The sequence below is a fragment of the Magnolia sinica genome, chromosome 10 (assembly GCF_029962835.1).
Source record: "Magnolia sinica isolate HGM2019 chromosome 10, MsV1, whole genome shotgun sequence".
NCBI lineage: Eukaryota > Viridiplantae > Streptophyta > Magnoliopsida > Magnoliales > Magnoliaceae > Magnolia > Magnolia sinica.
The window spans coordinates 1,014,130-1,032,627 of NC_080582.1; the positions used below are offsets into that span (position 1 = coordinate 1,014,130).

Below are 18,498 nucleotides of genomic sequence, written 5' to 3' on the forward strand. Positions count from 1 at the left end.
AGTTTGCAATCATCCAGCCATCTAATTCCCACTCATCGACTTTAAAGTGACCATTCTACGGCATGGTTAGATTAAACTTTGGATATGATTTTCAATGTTAGTTCATGCACAGATAAAAACCCGTAAGATCTACGGTCTAGATCGACTGCCCTGCCTACCATGTATTAGTCTTGTAAGTGAGACCTATCAGAAGTGATTTTTTTTTTTATTTTTTTTCAACAGGTTGTCTTCGTTGCAGGGCGCACGTTGTGCAGAGCTCTGATGCCCTGCACGACTGACATATGGGCATTGGGTTGCGTAGGACCAGGCCCAGTTAACTTATCCTAGCTTGGGCCTTAGGTCCTAAGCGTGGGCTAATCTGGCCAAGCCCAAACTGGCCCATAGCCACCTCTACACTTGTGTGTTGTTCTCTTGCGTACAATAGATGTCATATAGGATTCTGGTAGAGCTGGGGACGGGATGACTCGACTTGCCCAACTCGTTCAAACCTGGCGCGATCTGAGTCAAGTAGGTGAGTCAATCCAAATCGAGTAGACTTCGTCTAATCCAAACTCAAACCAGGTCGAGTTCAGGTCACCCAGTAACTCAACTCAGATCGACCCTAAATCTTGCTCGGTATTGAGTCGACTCGATTTGAAACCCGACTCATGTGTGTGTATAAAACATCAAATTTGAGATGCTGTGTGGTTGATGGAGAGGCTCCAATTCTGATAGGTACACAGGTTTCGAGTTGTGATTTCTACCCGTGGATACCTGCTGCACCTTACCCGACTCAGAGCCAAATCAACCCAACTCGATACTGTGACCGGGTTGGACTCGGTCCAGATTAGTCCAGGCCAGACCCGGTCTCGGATTGGATCAGGCATGCTATACTCTCGGGATATCCTTGCCTCCCCTATTACCACCTCTCACAGCCTCTACATCCCTTTTGGATTGCTGCTACATCCTTCCAGTCTCTTCTCCTTTGTATAGCTTGTCCATCTTCTACATGATAGGCACGGCTCAAATCCTATTTTGTTGGGGGGTTGGTTGTATATCTCAAGTTCACATTAATACAACTCAGTCTCTTTTTTCTTTTTTTTTTCTTTTTCTTTTTTTTTTTTTTTAAAAGTTTAAGTTTGATTATAACTCTTCATCCGTTGGGCTTTCGGAGTTGTGCCCAACGTAAAAAGTGCTTAGAATAATTAGGAGAAGAGCTTGGTGAAGCTAAATAACACTTACTCTTCAACCGAGGGGATTATTCAATGCTTTCAGCCTTTATGCTTGTTTCTATGTTTCAGCCTTAGGCTTATGCGCTGCCACACATGCCTCCCTTAACTTCCACAATTGGCTGCCATTTCTACAACCCTTTAAGTCCATGTATATGTTGCCATTGGATGGACTAGTGAATTGAATTGCGAATATCCAATTTATCAAGAGGGAACAGAACTAATGATGTTCTCAAGCATTCAGGATGAGGAAACAGACCTCAAATGGTAGTGACATTTCCTTCATGTCCAACTTGAAAATGGCAGAATTGCAATGTGGGGCATAGACTCTTAAAATGAAAGCTGAGGAAAGAAACTACAATTTGGTTGCTTTCCTTTGTTAAGCTAATAATTGCAATTCAATTTCACCATTCAAAAAAAATAAAAATAAAATAAAATAATTGCAATTCAATTTGGTTCCCATCTCACATTATGTGATAGTCAAATGTAGATCCAGCTGGGGCTGGGGTTTTCTCAATGGTCCTCTTGCTAGTGCTGTGGCTGTACTTGTTGTCGTTGGCTTGGTCTAGCATTTCTATTTCCATATATAATATAATTTGCTTCATTCAATTAATCAGAACTTTGTTGTCACCTCCTGCAGGTAGCTTCGGCCCATTTTCACCCGCAAGCCTTGCCTAGCACTGAGGTGTCCATTGAAACAGATAACCCTATTCAAGCTAAAAGACTGGAAGCTTCCAAGGCCCACTCTCACAATCGAGCCATCATGTACGAGACCTTCCATCATGCATTCCCTTGGTGTGTGTGCCCTGGCCCAAAACCCAGGCTCATCAAGACATCAAGTTGGTTGTATGCACCAAAGGTATATAATGCATGGACATTTTCACACCGGGCTCGAGTGGGGTAGATAGCCTGAAGGATGCAGGGACACACTCGGGGCGGCCGAGGTCCTAACCCATGAGATGTCCTGTATCAGTGTATTCTTGGTGGGGAGAGTAAATTTGAAAATGTATTTTTTTTTATAAATAAATTATATTATAGAATTTTAGGAGAGTATTCATTTTGGAGTGAATAAACAAGAAAAACTAGAAGCAGCTTGTTCTAGCTTTTACACTTTGCTGCTAATTGGAGATGCTGACTAGAGTATAATCAAAACCTGCCATAGCCTGCAGAACTTCAAAGCCAGTCCACCAATGCTGGACTTCAAAGCCAGTCAAGCAATCCACCAATGCTGGCGGCTCAGCTTCAACAACTGAGGAATGGAACGGGCATGTCCGCCAGATGCTGTGACTGGCCTTTCTCCTTCCAGCATTTGGACTGGTGCTGAAAAATTTTCTGGTTCCCCCGTTGTGTCCAAGTTGATAAGTCCAATTCCATCCTCATGTAAGCACACTTGTGTCATCTCCTACAACCTCAGGTGACGAATCCAGCACACTACTAAAGAATGTCCAAGACCCGATGATATAGATACAGGCTCGAAACTTATGTCGACCGGCAGCATTTTTGACCCTTTCATGGCTCCCTCAACTGACCATATATGTTGCTTCCACCGTTCAATAGCGTACCATCACCTGAGAAAAAAATATATTCTATATGCATCATATGTTCATGCATACAAAAGCATACATACATGTCAACATGGATATACATGTAGTCAGCTCAAAAACTGATTATAGTAACAAATCAATTGAATGAAAATTTATCAACCTAAGACATTGACATCATGACATAGATTCATATGAAGATTTGATGAGAGCTGCCAAGATAGAATTGAATAAAAATACAGATCAATCTACCTTGTGACAAAGACATGGCAACTCTAGAAATTGTGCTGCATTTGAAATGTATCGATGACTTGTGGACATGGCTCAATGCATTAAACTAGCTTTTAGGCTTAACTAATAATATTATTTTTTGGACTTCTTTTTTGCACAAAGAATCACAACATACTGCAGTAACATAAAATTTCAACATGGTCATGCCAATCAATACAGCTGCTAGGAGTTGCGAAATCTAATACCCCGGATTTGTGTCCAACACCGCCGGAACCTCTTGGTTGGTTTCAATTTCCAATATAACATAGGCATACATGCATCTGTGAATGCAGATGCATTCAGATCTACAATATTGCACTATGCTACATGGTATATGGCATATGGACATGGTGGGGCATGTCTTATAGAGTTCTAGGAGTTGAATATATGTGACTTCATTACCAGAAATGAAAGAAATCAGGAATTGCAACAAAAGGTAGTGGGACCATGAGTCGTTGAAGTGGGCCAGCACCTTGAAAGTAAGGATTCATGCAGCTACTATAAATTCATGGCATTCCTTTAAGTTGAAAGAAATCAATCAATTGCAGGTTATTGGATTAACCAGGGGAGTTGCTATTAACGCCTGCTCCAATTGATATAGCTGCAGCCTATTTTCAATTTTGGGTCTTGAAAGAGTACCACAAATGTACTCTTTAGAATACCCAAAATGGAAAATGGGGGTAAGCAAATCAATCAGGTTGGGTGTTGACATCAATACCCTTTACTAATAGTACAGCATCATCAAAGAAAATGGTAGTCTGTCGTGAATATCAAACAGCAACATACCAGTAAATATTTACAGAAAATCAGTAGAGAATGATCCAGGCCACATGCGGCATCTGAAGTTTGCAGCCATGCAGTTCTTGCACAAGACAGGGCTCCTAACTGATTGGCATATTCTTCTCCTTCTCTATATCCACCAGGATCTTCTCCTCTGCAACCTCCAGCATTTTACTAGAGTCTCCAGCAGTTCTAGAGGAGCTTGAACTTGAAGATGATGTTTCCAAAGATTCCCCGAGTTGTCCTGACCTTCCTTCCTGTTCCATAATTTAAAATTTCTCAAAGAATAAAACTAGAATTTAAAGTTCATAGGAATATATATATGTTCTTGCACAAGACAGGGCTCCTAACTGATTGGCATATTCTTCTCCTTCTCTATATCCACCAGGATCTTCTCCTCTGCAACCTCCAGCATTGTACTAGAGTCTCCAGCAGTTCTAGAGGTGTTTGAACTTGAAGATGTGTTTCCAAAGATTCCCCGAGTTGTCCTGACCTTCCTTCCTGTTCCATAATTTAAAATTTCTCAAAGAATAAAACTAGAATTTAAAGTTCATAGGAATATATATATATATATATAAAGAAAAATTAATAATAAAATTTTATAGAAAAAACACTGCATAATAGACATTATAAGAAATGTTGAGGCCATTAATGCATAGAGGCAATACGACACACATGCCAACATTGCATGCTTGTAAAGTTAACATACTTTTTTCTTAATGGAGAAAACAACTTTTTATGTGGAAAACAAAGCAGATTTCCATGTACATTGCGGTGTATATTGTTGCGGAAGGCTCCACCTCCACCCATGTGTGGGCTTAGCAAACTTCACCTAAAATTTATGCCCAGGTCTAAGAATCAGGTTGGTATCAAATTAGGTGAGCTAAATGTATGCTAAAGAAATGGACAGTCAACATTATATATATATATATATATAGCTTATAAAATGATAAGAATTAGACTGACCTGAATTTTGGGCAGGGAAGGCAGGATTGTGGCCTGCACCTGCACCTGGTGGGCAGCTATGATCATGGACCTGTGTAAACTCCCTGGTGAAGCATTGTGGATCTCCTCCCTAGCCTACGCTCTAAATAACTGTTTCACTTTGAATGACCATATGACATCCGAACATAGATAAAGTAATACATCTCAGGCATTACAGAAACAACTTATTGTATTGAAATATCGAACATTAGTAGCCAAACCAAACCACCACAAAAAAAAAAACAAAACACCCACAAAGTACACACATTGTCATACTACAGTTTGAAAAGATCATCCAAATATCCCACACCATTAATACATGAAGATGCCAATAGAAACAACATAAAAGAGAAATAAATTTTCATTCACAGCCATCCTCTACATCCCATTCAATCGCCTCTGCGTGCCACTTAGCTTTTCCTGTAAAAGCAAGAGCTCATATATCAAAAAAAAAAAAAAAATCTAATTAAATTGTAGCTCCTAGCTCCTACAAGAGCAAGAGCTTGTATGTCAAAAAATTTCTAATTAAAATATAAAAACAATGTGCCACTAATTTATTCTAAAACAACTCATGAGCAGAACAAAAGTACAGGGCCATGCTGCATTGGGGCATGAAAACTGTGTTGAAATTGAATATCAGCAGTCAGTAGCATAGGTGGTAATCTAGACCATTGATTTGATGGATGAGCATGCATGCTTACATATTTGATCATCCAAACAATCCTTTAGCCACGACCTATTATGAATGTCCATTGTTCAAAAATCAAACTGGTAAGATGATGTTGACCATCTGATCAATGGCCTTCAAACAAAAAATTAGTCCACTACAAATTTAACAAGGAAAAATCATTGATCAAGCAAATAAAGTTGTAAATTCAATGTGAACTTATACATTGGTCCACCAAATAAGGGTCATGTTAACCTGATGGTAGGCTCCACCCTATTAAAGTTTTTCTTTTTTTTTCTTTTTTTTTTTTTTTGTGAAATCCACCTGACCATCAGGTGCTAAATCTTATGTTAGGCCCATTACCAAAAAATCAGCTCCATTTGTGATTTAGATGGACTAAACAATTGGAAACAATTAAGGAAAATGTTCATCTTCAAACTGTTTCCCATGGTGTGCGCACAAGAATCAGTACTGGCCCTGATGTTTGGGCCACTGGATACTAATTTTTGTGTGGTGTCTAATGATTTGAGTGGGTATTACTGTAGTTGACCAAAAATCTTTTCTTTTGAAATCTATGATAACGTAACGTGATGTGACCAAAAACATGACTTTTGAGAGGGATAAGTACTCATGTTGTACCCTAAATCAATGACTCTTTCCCGTCTAATTAATTATGCTGACAGTCATTTTCAAGCTATTTCTCAGATGGTTCGACTCATTTGTTCAAAGTGTGTATAAATATTTGTTATTTTAGAGAGATGGACAATGAAAGATGGCCTTATGTTATACAAAATGGTTATGCCTTTTCTAGTGTAATAAATATGGATTGTCCATTTTCTCACCTTCAATCAAATGGTTGAGATCATATGATCAAAGTGATTTTTTGGGAGCATTGCATGAACAATGCATTATGAATCGTCTAGAGAATGATGGAACTTTTCTAGTATGATAGATATGGATTCCCCATTTCATATCCAGTGATTAGATGATTAGGATCGCGGTTTCAAAAACAATAAAAATGGACCATGTAGTTCAGTGATCTGAACTGTTGATTTGATTCACCCAATCTGGATGCCCCATAGAACATGCCTATCTTTCAATTAGTCTTCCAGATGTCCCTAATCCTCTAACTAGCTCCCATAGATAGACAATTAATAATAATAAATAGCTAAAAAGTGACACCAATCTAGTTCAATGAAAAGAAGGCCATGGACACAATGGCTAGGAACGTGTAATTTTGCAAAATGAAAGAAAATTTGAACTCACTGTAGCTCCATCCTTTATGTAGAATATAATACCTAAAAATAAAACTGAAAATAAGGAGAAACGGTGGAAACCCTCTTAAAAGAAAACACATGTTCAGCAAAATATAACTACTAATATTGAAATTGCAATCCAACCCATAAAAACTAACAGAAACCGAAAGTGAACTAAAATGTATCAAAATAGAACTCAAGCATTGCAACCTCAAAATCTAACAAGGCACTTAGTCAAATAGACTAAAGCCCATACCGTCATCTGATTCCTCTGCAGGCTCTTCTTTCTTCTCTTCTTCTACGGCACAAGCTGCAGCTGGAGCTGCAGCTTCTCCAGCAGAAACTGGCACAGCAACTGTCATATGGTACTAAACAAGTCAAAAACCATATGAAGTAAACATAAAACAGAAATTAAGTGCACACAAGTGTGGAATTGTGACCATTCACATGCGGCCGCACATGCGAACATGAGTATGTGTTTGAAATCCAAACTTTCCATTAGATGAGCCATGCACAAAATTAGGCTTCTTTTTTTTTTTCCTGAGGTTAGGCACTATGTACAAAAGAAATGAATGGTTAATACAGCTAGCTCTTTTTGTACTTCCTTTTGTTATATACATAGTGGTCCACCTGAGGAGGTAAAAACATCATTTTCAAGCCAGAAGTTGTAAAAGTTATGATCTACTTGATGGAAAGCTCTTATCTCACACCTTTATGCTACATTGGTCCCTGTGGTTGCATTTGGTTAGGCAATGCTCTACACAAGGGGTTTTAGGAAGCCTCAGCTACAAATTATGGTTGACTCAAGAATCAGGTTGGACACAAATCTGGTGAGCCAGTCATATGGGAATGAAATAGACAATCAACATTTAATGCATATGAAGGCACCTCAGGTGAGTAGACAACCTAGAACCAATGGCTCAAGTGGGCCCTACTGTGATATTCATGTGAAATCCATCCTAATAACCACCAAGTGTGTCAATCTGATTAGACCCAAAACTCCACTACATCCGTGATTCAGGTGAACCACACAATTAGAAACATTTCGCGAGGCAGCCTCCAAATTGTTTCGTTGGCCTGATTTTTGCCCCCCAGGTGTAAATTTTAGTGTGGATCTCATATAATCAGCATAGTGGGCTGTGTAAAAATCAAGGGTGGATATTCCTCTCATAATTATTTCCTTTGGTGAAGCCAACCTGAATCACAGGTCATCTTGAATTTTTTTTAAAACCTGGACATAATGTGAGATTACTCAATTGATGGTCCATGAAATTTCAGGTATCTGAGATCCAGTCTGGCCATTAGATGTGTAATCCTACATTATGCCCAAAGCAAAAACCTTGTACTGATATGTGATTCGGTTGGGTCGCACCACACAGGAAACAACTGGGAGAGAAACATCCACCCTTGATTATTAGAGAGCCAGCCATGATGGTCATGTGAAATATGCTCAAACCATTAGATGTCAACCAAAATTTAGGTCTAAGGTTCAAAAATCTTGCCTATTTGTGATTCAGGTGGGCCACACCAAAGGATAGAGTTTGGAAGGTGAATGTTGCCCCGTACGGCCTAACAGAGGGGACACACTTGGTGGTCACTATAGATTGCACATAAACATTAGGGCGGGGTCAACTTGAGCTCCCGACGGGTTTACTGCCACACTGACTAAAGTCACCGTTAGGTTAAGCTGGTTGAAAACCATTTTGAGAAACGAACCATAATGTAAATTCTATATTAGTTAAGTGTTTTTTTTAATTTTTTTTATTTACTATTTTTAATTCCTTAAAACAATATAACTAGAATTTAAAATTCACACAATTATATATTTTTTCTAAGTTACCTAAATAAAAAGAAAAAGAATTTAAGAAAAACTACATAATTAATAAATTCTGGTAATTTTTTGGAAATGTTTCTAATAAGCTACTACATTAATCTATGATTATTATCCCACTACCTTTATCCTCTCAGCCTACCAGGCCAAATGGGTTGGCAGCTAGGGTAGGCCCTACTGTTTCCGTGAAATATACCAAAATTATTATGTACTTCATTTCATGTTAGGTCCATCTACCCAAAATTATTAGGTACTTCATTTCATGTTAGGTCTATTGCCAAAAATAAAAATAAATAAATAAAAATAAAAAATCAGTCCCATCTGTGATTCAATTGGAACAATCAATTGGAAACAGTTGGCACAACATCCACCCTTCAAACTGTTTCCCATGGCATGACCTTACATGAATCATTGATGGGCCAGATGTTTGGAATACTAAAGTTTTTTATGGAATCTAGTGGATGGAATGGATTTCAAAAAATCATCACAGATGGCCAAATAAAAATCTAGGGTGGATGTCTTTCTCCCAGCTGTTAGTCTGCCGGAATCACAATTCAACCTCGTTTTTTATTTTTTACCTGGCCTCAGTGAGATTACATGTCTAATGATTGGAGTGGACTTTACAAACACATCAATGTTGGCCTGATAAAATATCAAGGGCCAGCCCATAAAACATAGAGATTAAGGTTAAGAAAATGGAATTTCAAGAGGTGAGGTGGGTGGATCCTTGACTGTTGAGCTCACGTGTCCACACATGCCGATATGGAACATGCGTGAGATCCTAGCATTTAATTAGATGAGCCTCATGCAGAATCAAGGTTTTTGGTCCTAAAGTTAGGCACAATATACAAAATAAATGAATGGTTAATACAGCTCTTTCAGAACATCCATCTATTTCATACACAGTGGTCCACCTGAGGAGGAAACACTTGATTTTCAAGTTAGAAGTTATAAAAAAAAAATTGACCGGAAAGGTCCTATGTAACACTGTTATGCTAAATTGGTGCATGTGATTGTATTTGGTTGGGCAGTGCTCCACACATATGTGGGCATTGGAAACCTCACCTACAACTTATGCTTTTATGGATGTATTGTGAACAGGAGGAGGTGCACAAGATGCATGGTTTGGATATTTCACCTAGACACCATGGGGGCCAAACCCCTTAGACATATGGTAGTTATAAAAGAGATGTGCCCCCATGTGCACATGCATTTGACTTGTGTATGTACATCAAGTGCATGCAAATGAACCATCACACCTTCCTAAAGCGCAAAGTTTTTCTCATGTAGATAAAGCATCGGGTGAAAACATGGAGTTTTTATTTATTTATTCAATAGTGGAACCAGTTTTTTTTTTTTTTTGACAATAAAATTTGGCTGTATAAATTTCAGGTGGGCACCACAAAATAACTGGGCCTCACCTATCGTATGGCTCCTTTTTACAGCTCCAAATGAAAGACATATTATAGCAACTCATCAGCAAAACAGAGTACATAAATGTGAACTGTCATGCTTCCATCCAAGTGGGGTTGGTGATACTCCACACTAAATCCCATGGATCTAGTGTGGATGGAGGACACTCTTAGATTGGAAGTTCCTAATCCTTTGATAGATGTCATAAAAATAAATGCTCAACGGAAAAACAAATACAGAAATAAGCCTGTGGAGAAGGCCAAAGATTGGACAGTTAGAAACTTCCATTTGGATCAGGTTTCGATAGAATGAGAACTGGTAATTGTAGACAGTACAGATGCAAATCAATTTTTGATTGGGTTAGGATATCACCATTTTCATTCATTTTTTACATGAAAATACAAACTGATCATAAAATTCAAACATCTTGGCGCATCAATGTTCTCTGTCAACAACCAAAAATTAGGCTACTGCCACTAAAAGGAACACATATATTATAGAACAAACAATCATATAGAAGATGTGCATATACAAAAAATAAAAAATAAAATAAAATCAGGCTGGCCCACTCGTAAGGTGGTCTTGCACAAAAAAAAAAGTATCAACAGTCTAAATAAAATTTCCAACTATGCCAATTGTGCCAATTGAAGATATATGAGTGGCCTGCCTTGTTAGTTGTTAATCTTGATTGTAGCACACAATCATCTTCACAAGTAGATCCCCTTCGTGAATGACCATTGTTCAAAAATCAAACTGATAATAAGTAATATTCTTTAAAGCCTAAAACACATACATTATGATGGGGCCCACAGAGCACCGTCCACTACCTATTGGCTAATGGCAGCGTCAGTAGGCAATATGCATCCTCGTGAGAAAGGATACGGATTGCCTGCTAAAGCATCCTGCGACGAGAAGCTAGGTGGGACCCACAGTGAGGTTCATGGGCCCAATAATGATGCAAATCCAAAGCTCAAGTGGGCCGCAAAACAGAGGATTGAAAAAGCTATGTGAGCCCTACCATGATGACTCATAAATCAATGTAGAGAAGACGTCATTTCGGACCACTAGCATGGTTCCGTACAAAAGGGGTTTTGGGTGAAGCATTTCTTCAAACGAGTAGAGTGCAGATTTCTTTATAAAGTATAAAATACTGTTTTACAAACTATAAAAGGAATAAAGAAGCAAACAGTAAAGAATTCCATAGCAAGAATTTAAAGGGTTTAAAATGAATAAATTACTTAAAGAATACACGTAATTTAAATGCATAAGACTATATATATTTTTTCCAAGTTACAAAAGAAAAAGAATAAAAAAAAAATGATATGATTATAGGAAGTACAAGTATGGATTAAAAAAGTAAATAAAAATGAAGAGGGGAAACAACCTAGGCTCTGGCGACGAGAGAATGTGCCCACTGCTTTCAACTTATGTCGATGGAGGGTATATGCCGAATCTTATACCAATCCTCTCCCCTGTCTTCTTCGAGCCTTGCTTTGAATTCATCGGACATTCTCCGCAACTCCAATTTGTTGAGGGTACTCACATGTTGCAGTCCTTCCGGAAGCTTATTCAATTCCGTGCATTCATAGATCTGTAAATGTAAAAGACTTGGCATAGATCCTTCCTCCACTCTCCACTCTTCTAATTGACTTAGCTGACGAAGATGTAAGGATTCGAGTCGAGGAAACCCTTGTGCAGAGCAAGCCATTTCCTTTCCCATATATGAATTATCCAGCAATCTGAGAATGCGAAGGTTTTTCAGCTTCTCCAACGTCGCCATTGGGTCATCCTTTAAATAGGAGCGGATCAAGGTAAGGTTGGTGAGGTTCGTTGGGAAGAAACTGGAGTCGGGTAACTTGCTTAATCTTCCTTGCAAATTGAGAGAGTGGAGGCAGTCCAGATTGACAATCGATTGGTACAATACCTCAGCATCTGTTTCTCTATATACAAATATTCCTAATTTTCTAAGATTGGTGAGCTTTCCCAAGCAACCATCTTCCATCCATTTGCCAGATCTTACAAGTGATAGAGTCTGGAGGCTATTTATCCGGTCAAGCCTTGGACGCCCTTCTATCTCTCCAGACATTATAGACCCCTTAGATATGCTCTTCACTTGAAAATGTCTTAACAGTTGCATCTTCTCGATTGTGCTTGGTACTTTTATAATATAATGGGATGCTACAAATAGAGTTTGTAAATTAGGAAGATTGCCTATCGACGATGGGATGCTTTCTAAATAAGCTTCAGTACAGCCGAGGTATCTCAAGTGGATTAGTTCACCTATTTCCTTCGGTAGCTTTTTAATGCATGCACCGTGTATATACAACACCCTAAGCAACTTAAAGCCTCTAAAGAGAAACTTTTCTTCTTCTCTTTGAAGCCATGTAGAGCCCTGGGTGTATATCAACACAGAACGAAGTTGTGGAGTGAAAGATTTTAAGGATGTGTACTCACGTAAATCATCATTGTGAATTGCAAGTCGACGGGCTCTAGATGCAGGAGGAGCATTTGCATTGATCCTACTGTGAACTTGAAGAAACATATCTTCCTTAGCTTTTGATATGGAGAGATCCCGCAAAAGATCATGGATGCGACATCTTTTAATACCTCGGCTTGAACTTCTTTCTGTGACTTGAACCATGCTTCTTTGAATCAATTGCATTAGATAATCTTCTCCAACTTCCTCCAATGTTTCTTCCCCTCGCTCTTCAAGAAAACCTTCTGCAGCCCACATTTGAATCAATGTCTTGGCATGGAATTCGTAGTCCTCTGGAAAATTGCCCAGGTAGAGAAAACATGGTTTCAAGTAATAGGGCAGATCTTTATAGCTCAAAGATAATATGCCCGAGATATTGATTTCTCCCTTGACTAAATGCCAGCTGCTGCTCTCGTGTACTTTCTTCCACTCTGCTGCTTCTTTCGTCGTCGTCGTTAGGAGCCCACCGATGACAATGACAGCAAGAGGTAGACCGTAGCATTTTTGCACAATCCTTTTTCCCACGTCCACCAATTCCGGAGGGCAACCACCATGTCCTGGGAATGTTTTCTTGCAGAATAATTCCCAGCTCTCTTCCTCGTTTAAAATTCCCGGTCTATGGACCTCGCTTTGTGCATATAAAGCTACGTCTTCTTTTCGTGTGGTGAGGACAACCCTACTGCCATTGTTCGTTTCTGGAAATGCACCCTTCAAATCATTCCACGCTTCCTTTGACCATATATCATCTAATACCACCAGGTATCTCTTCTCTTTCAAATGCTCAGAAATTTCATGCTTCAACTGATTGACGTCCATTTCCTTCACTTCCTTGAGCTTATCTTTTGAGATGTAACAATTTAAGATTTTCTGAAGAAGATCCGTCACAACATAGTCTTGTGATATAGAAATCCATGCAAAAGAGTCAAAATGTGCTTTAACACGAGGGTCGTTATAAACTTTCTTCGTAAGAGTGGTCTTGCCGAGACCACCCATTCCAACTACAGAAACAAGACAACGTCTTTGCTCGCTCTCATTGGTCAACTTCTTGACCAGTGCCTCTGACTCCTTTTGAAAAAAACCAACAAAATCTGATTCTTCAGAGTTAAGAGAAGTGAGCCTCCGTTCTTCATGGATTGGATCTGCGGAGCTCTTCCCCGCTCCCTGGCTTATATCGGCAATTCCATAAGTCGACCTACTTTCAGAGATCCTATGGATTTTATTGTTTATCCGTTGGATCTCCGAGCCCACATCATGGAGAGCTTTCAACTCAACGGGGATGCAAGCATACCTGTAAGAATTTGAGTGCACTTAAGATTTAAAATAAATATTTAAATATTTTTATTTTTAATTAAGAAACTAAAATAAGCCAATAGCTAAGTTGGTAGAGATATTCTTAGTTGGGAAAGAAGTAGGTAGATAAATTTAAACAAAATGATACTTTATATGGATGGATTAGAACAAATCCCCACTACGTGACCATTTGATGGGTCATAAGAATGAAATGTTAGGAATGTACTTCCTATACTTTTAATTAATTTTATTTTGAAAACATAAATGATTTGGATCTAAGTGATCTATTAACTCATTATCAATCTGAAATTTTGTGATGTTGATAGATGATTTAGATTTGTCTCATACAATCAATGAATCATCGGATGTATCAGATCTGATATACGCCATCTATGTGAATTTTAGGATATATATAAAACCTCATCTAGAATTCTAGATGGCTTTGATCATATGATGGGCCACAATAATTGTAAGAATGATTGTTGTTTAAAGAAATCTAAATCTTGGTGCGGCCACAATATATGTAAAGTAATGGTCTCTTACGAACCATCCCACAAGATACCTAGGCGAGGGAGGCAGAAAATCTGAGAAAGCCTTTCACATGAAGTTCCTGTGTAAGGATGGTGGGTGGGACCCACTGCTATGTTTTTGAGAAATCTACTTCGTCCATCCATTTTGTGAGCTCATTTCAAGACATGCGACCAAAAATTAGGAGAATTAAAAACTCAAGTGGGTCTCATGAGATGAAAAATTAGGGAAAGAAATTCCTACCATTGAAACCTTTCTGGGCTCCACCTTGATGTTTATATGTCATGCAAACCGCTTATAAGGTTATTCCCCCTTGATGAAGTAAAAACACAATAAATTTAGGTTGATATGATACTTTTATGGCCAGTAAAATGTTTCAATGGTGCTCGCTGAAAACCAACCGTTTCCTCTCGTGTGACCAACTTGAGTTTTGAATCCTCTTGATTTTTTGTTGCATGTCATGAAATGAGCTTGAAAAATGGATGGACAAAGTGGATTTCTAACAAACATACCGGAGGGTCCCACCCACCATCCTTGCGGAGGAACTTGCAGCAAATCCGCGTCCCCATGAGAGACCTTTGTGGGGGCGCGGATTGGCTAGTGAGACTGCTATTGAAGTGACGTCACTAAATTATGTGGCCCCACCATGATATATGTTTTGTATCAACATTGTCCATCCATTTGGAGAGATCATTTTAGGGTAATATCCAAAGAATGAGTCACATCCAAAGCTCCAGTGGACCCCACCACAGAAAACAGTGGGGAGAGTAACGCCACCGTTAAAAACTTCTAAAGGCCACAAAAGTTTTCAATCAAGCTTATATTTGTATTTTCCCTTCTTTAATGTCTTTGTTAACTTTTAAACAGTTTAGATTTTGTAAAAAAAAATCATGGTGGGCCTTAGAAAGGTTCCAATGGTGGGCATCAATCTTTCCGCTGTTTTCTGTGGTGGGGTCCACTAAAGTTTTGGATCTACCTCACTCTCTTGCTCATGGCTTAAAATAATATTTCCAAATGGATGGACGCTGTGGATACAACACATACATCATAGTGGGGTCCAGATAACTTGGTGACGTCACTTCCATGGTAAGTCTCGCTGCTCAACCGAATCTAATCCTCGTACCTTTGTGCACTCCACCTCCCTATCCTCTTGGGAATTTAGATAGGGTGGGCCCTATAGTGATGACCATTAGGTAACTGTTGGAAATTTAGCCGTAGGGCGAATATAACATAAAGATATACGTATGAGTCGTGGTCTCCTGCAGACTAGTCGACAAACCTTATCTACGGTCTTAAGGTGGGGTTAGCTGAAGTGGGGCTGACCGTAATGTTTTGGTGAAATCCACCCCGATCATCATGTGAGTTACCCTGTTTTAATGGTAGGGCCCAAAAATCTGTACAATCTTTAATTCAATTGAGCCATTCCAAGGAAAATATATGATCTTGAAAGAGTAGCTCCAGAGGAGGCTAAAGTTGTGTGTTGTTAAAAGACTTGAAACACCGGGTTTAGTTAGGCTGTGATTTGGACCATCTTGATGTATTGCTATATATCCATTCCGTCCATCTATATTGCCCACTCATTTTTTGGCATTGACCCAAAAATGAACCGGATCCAAATCTCAAGTGGACCACAACACTGGAAACATTGGTGGCTGATCGCCCACAATTGTAAACTTCCTAGGCCCCCAACGTAATGATGATTTATCATCCAATGAAACCCTTATATGACACAAATTTAGGTCAGCGACTTAAAAATCAGGCCCATCCATGATACATGCGGCCATAACTAGTTAAACAATTTGGAGGGTAAGTGTCACCCTCATACTATTTCCATTCTTATGGTCCATGTGAATCATGGTTGGGGTTGTTTTTCACCCATGGGCCTAAAACTAAGGCATTTATTTGATAGTTAGAGTAGATTTTTTTAATGCATAATGGTGGGACCCACCGGAGGTGGACCACCCCTTCCATGAATGGCTTTCACGATTGTGTAGTTGTAAATGGCTTTCACGATTTTTGGTCACATGTCATGAAATGAGCTCGTAGAATGAATGGACGGAATGGATTTCTCACAAACATAGCGGTGGGTCCCACCTACCATCCTTGCGCAGGAACTTCCTCTTTCGCAGGAAATCCCCGCGGTCCAAGGTATCCTATAGGATGGCTCACAGGAGACCGTTACACTCTCTCTCTCTCTCTCTCTTTATATATATATATATATATATATATATATATATATATATATATATATATATATAGATATATATATATATATATATATATATATATATATATATATATATAATCTCGGTCTCCTGCACACTAACACATGAGATATTTTGCGCACCAACAACACAAGTAAAAAAGGGTGGGCTGGGATTAGGCCCCACCATGATGCATTCATGAAATCCACCACGATCATTAGGTCTATGATAGAAATTTTGTAATACGTCTTAAAAAGTAGGTGGATTAGTGATTCATACGGTCACACCAAGTGAAATTGTTTGGATAGCGGGCATCCCCTACACGATTTTTGCTCACGTGGCCCACCGACATTATAAATGTGGCTGATCTTTTATCCCTACGACTAAATTATTGTCACACATCTTATGGATGGAGCGGATTTCAAATAAACATCAAGGTTGGCCAACCTCTAGTTGACTCAGTAGTGGTTGGGATGCCTCAAAGACGTGGATACCTGTCATTAACTAACAACATTGCTACTAGTTGGTGCTAATAGGCCTAACGATAATGTATATATTTAATCCAAGCTGTCCATCCATTTTTCTAGCTCAATTTATGGTATGATCCCAAAAATGCATAATATCCAATTTAAAGTAGACCACACCACATGAAAATAGTAGTAATTAAATGGATTAAATACCCATCATTAAAAATTCTTAGGTACAGTTTATTTTCCATCTAACCTATTGATTAGGTCACAGAGACTTGGATAAAAGTAAAACACAAATATCAACTTGATCCAAAACCTACGTTGGCCTAAAGAATTTTTTTAATGGTGGCTTTTCTAGCAATCTTTATTGTGGCATGGTCCACTTGATATTTGGATCTGACTCATTTTTTGGATCATGCCATACATTCAGCTGGAAAAATATATGGATGTCTTGGATTAAACACATACATCATTGTTGCGCCAAATAGTACCAACCAGCTATTAGGTGACTGATGATCGTCACAGCATGTAATCCACAGCCTATGACAGCGTCCCAACCAATACCGAGCCAACTGGAGGGTGGGCCAACGTTGACATGTATGTAAAATCCACTCCAACCATAATGGGTCAAGATGATAATTTAGGGGTATTACTTCAACATCAACAACATCTATAATTCTAGTGGGCCACATGAGTGGAAACTGTATAGGGAACACCCACAATCAAAATCACTTCACTTGGTGTGATCCACATACATCAGGTATAGGTCTAATGTTTGGTCTCCATGCATTAACTTCTACTAAGCTAATTAACGGATGAAATGGATTTCACATAAACATTAGCATGGGCCCTGTAAAAATTCAAAGGTAGGCTTCTCCTCTCCCACTGTTTTTTATTTTGCGGCCCAGTAAATCACAAATCGGCCGTAATATTTGCACCCCACGGTTTAATTGATACCACAGACTAAATTATCTTAATGGATCACAGGAACATGTCATGGTGAGGCTCACTTACAATACACTTGTTTAAGTTTGCATGACTGGTGGTAATTTGGTGTGCAAAAGTTCTCCTACAGTACAGTGCGTAGGAGACCATTATATATATATATATATATATAAAAACTGTTAACAACTGTTAATACCATGCACCGGTCATTCTCATCATGTATCCATGTCATACATCGCATAACTGCATTGAATACCTGCAACCACTCCTTGGATGGTACCATCCCTAAATGCTCACGATATTTAAAAGCCTACCAAGATGGTGGAAGCCTAACCAAAAAGTGAGATGTGGATTGATGGGATCCAACTTAAGCAAGTGGATCAATTAACGCACTTGATGTATTCATGCATTCACGCATCTCATGACATTCATACATCTCTATTTTTATTATGATGTGCATAAACTATGATTCGTTCACTCACTAGGCCTAGTCAGCTGACGTTTTATTAATGAAAAAAAACATATATATTTAATGGACGATGACACTATTGCTCAAGTTTTAGGGTAGGAAAGTGAACCAATTGACGATTTACAAGGGCTATGGCCCCATCTTGATGAAGACAAGTTGATTATGT

At 38.8% G+C, this 18,498-nt stretch overlaps 1 protein-coding gene and 2 long non-coding RNA genes across 3 annotated transcripts in view; all 3 read right to left on the bottom strand.

The window, feature by feature from the left end:
- Positions 1-2,242: 2,242 nt before the first annotated feature.
- LOC131257696 (uncharacterized) lies at positions 2,243-4,112 on the bottom strand. Its single transcript, XR_009177551.1, has 2 exons — positions 3,806-4,112; positions 2,243-2,776 (listed from the first exon to the last, which is right to left on the bottom strand). It is a non-coding gene; the product is annotated as an uncharacterized LOC131257696 (long non-coding RNA).
- Positions 4,113-4,129: 17 nt separating this feature from the next.
- Positions 4,130-5,605, bottom strand: LOC131257695 (uncharacterized). The gene is made up of 3 exons (XR_009177550.1): positions 4,991-5,605; positions 4,766-4,947; positions 4,130-4,631 (listed from the first exon to the last, which is right to left on the bottom strand). It is a non-coding gene; the product is annotated as an uncharacterized LOC131257695 (long non-coding RNA).
- A 5,739-nt stretch (positions 5,606-11,344) lies between these two features.
- The window catches only part of LOC131257686 (probable disease resistance RPP8-like protein 2), an 88,779-nt gene continuing 81,625 nt past the window's right edge, over positions 11,345-18,498 (bottom strand). Inside the window, exon 2 of the mRNA XM_058258499.1 lies at positions 11,345-13,714. Within this exon, the coding sequence (XP_058114482.1) occupies positions 11,371-13,714 (2,344 nt within the window). The 3' untranslated portion in view covers positions 11,345-11,370. The remainder of the gene's footprint in view (positions 13,715-18,498) is intronic.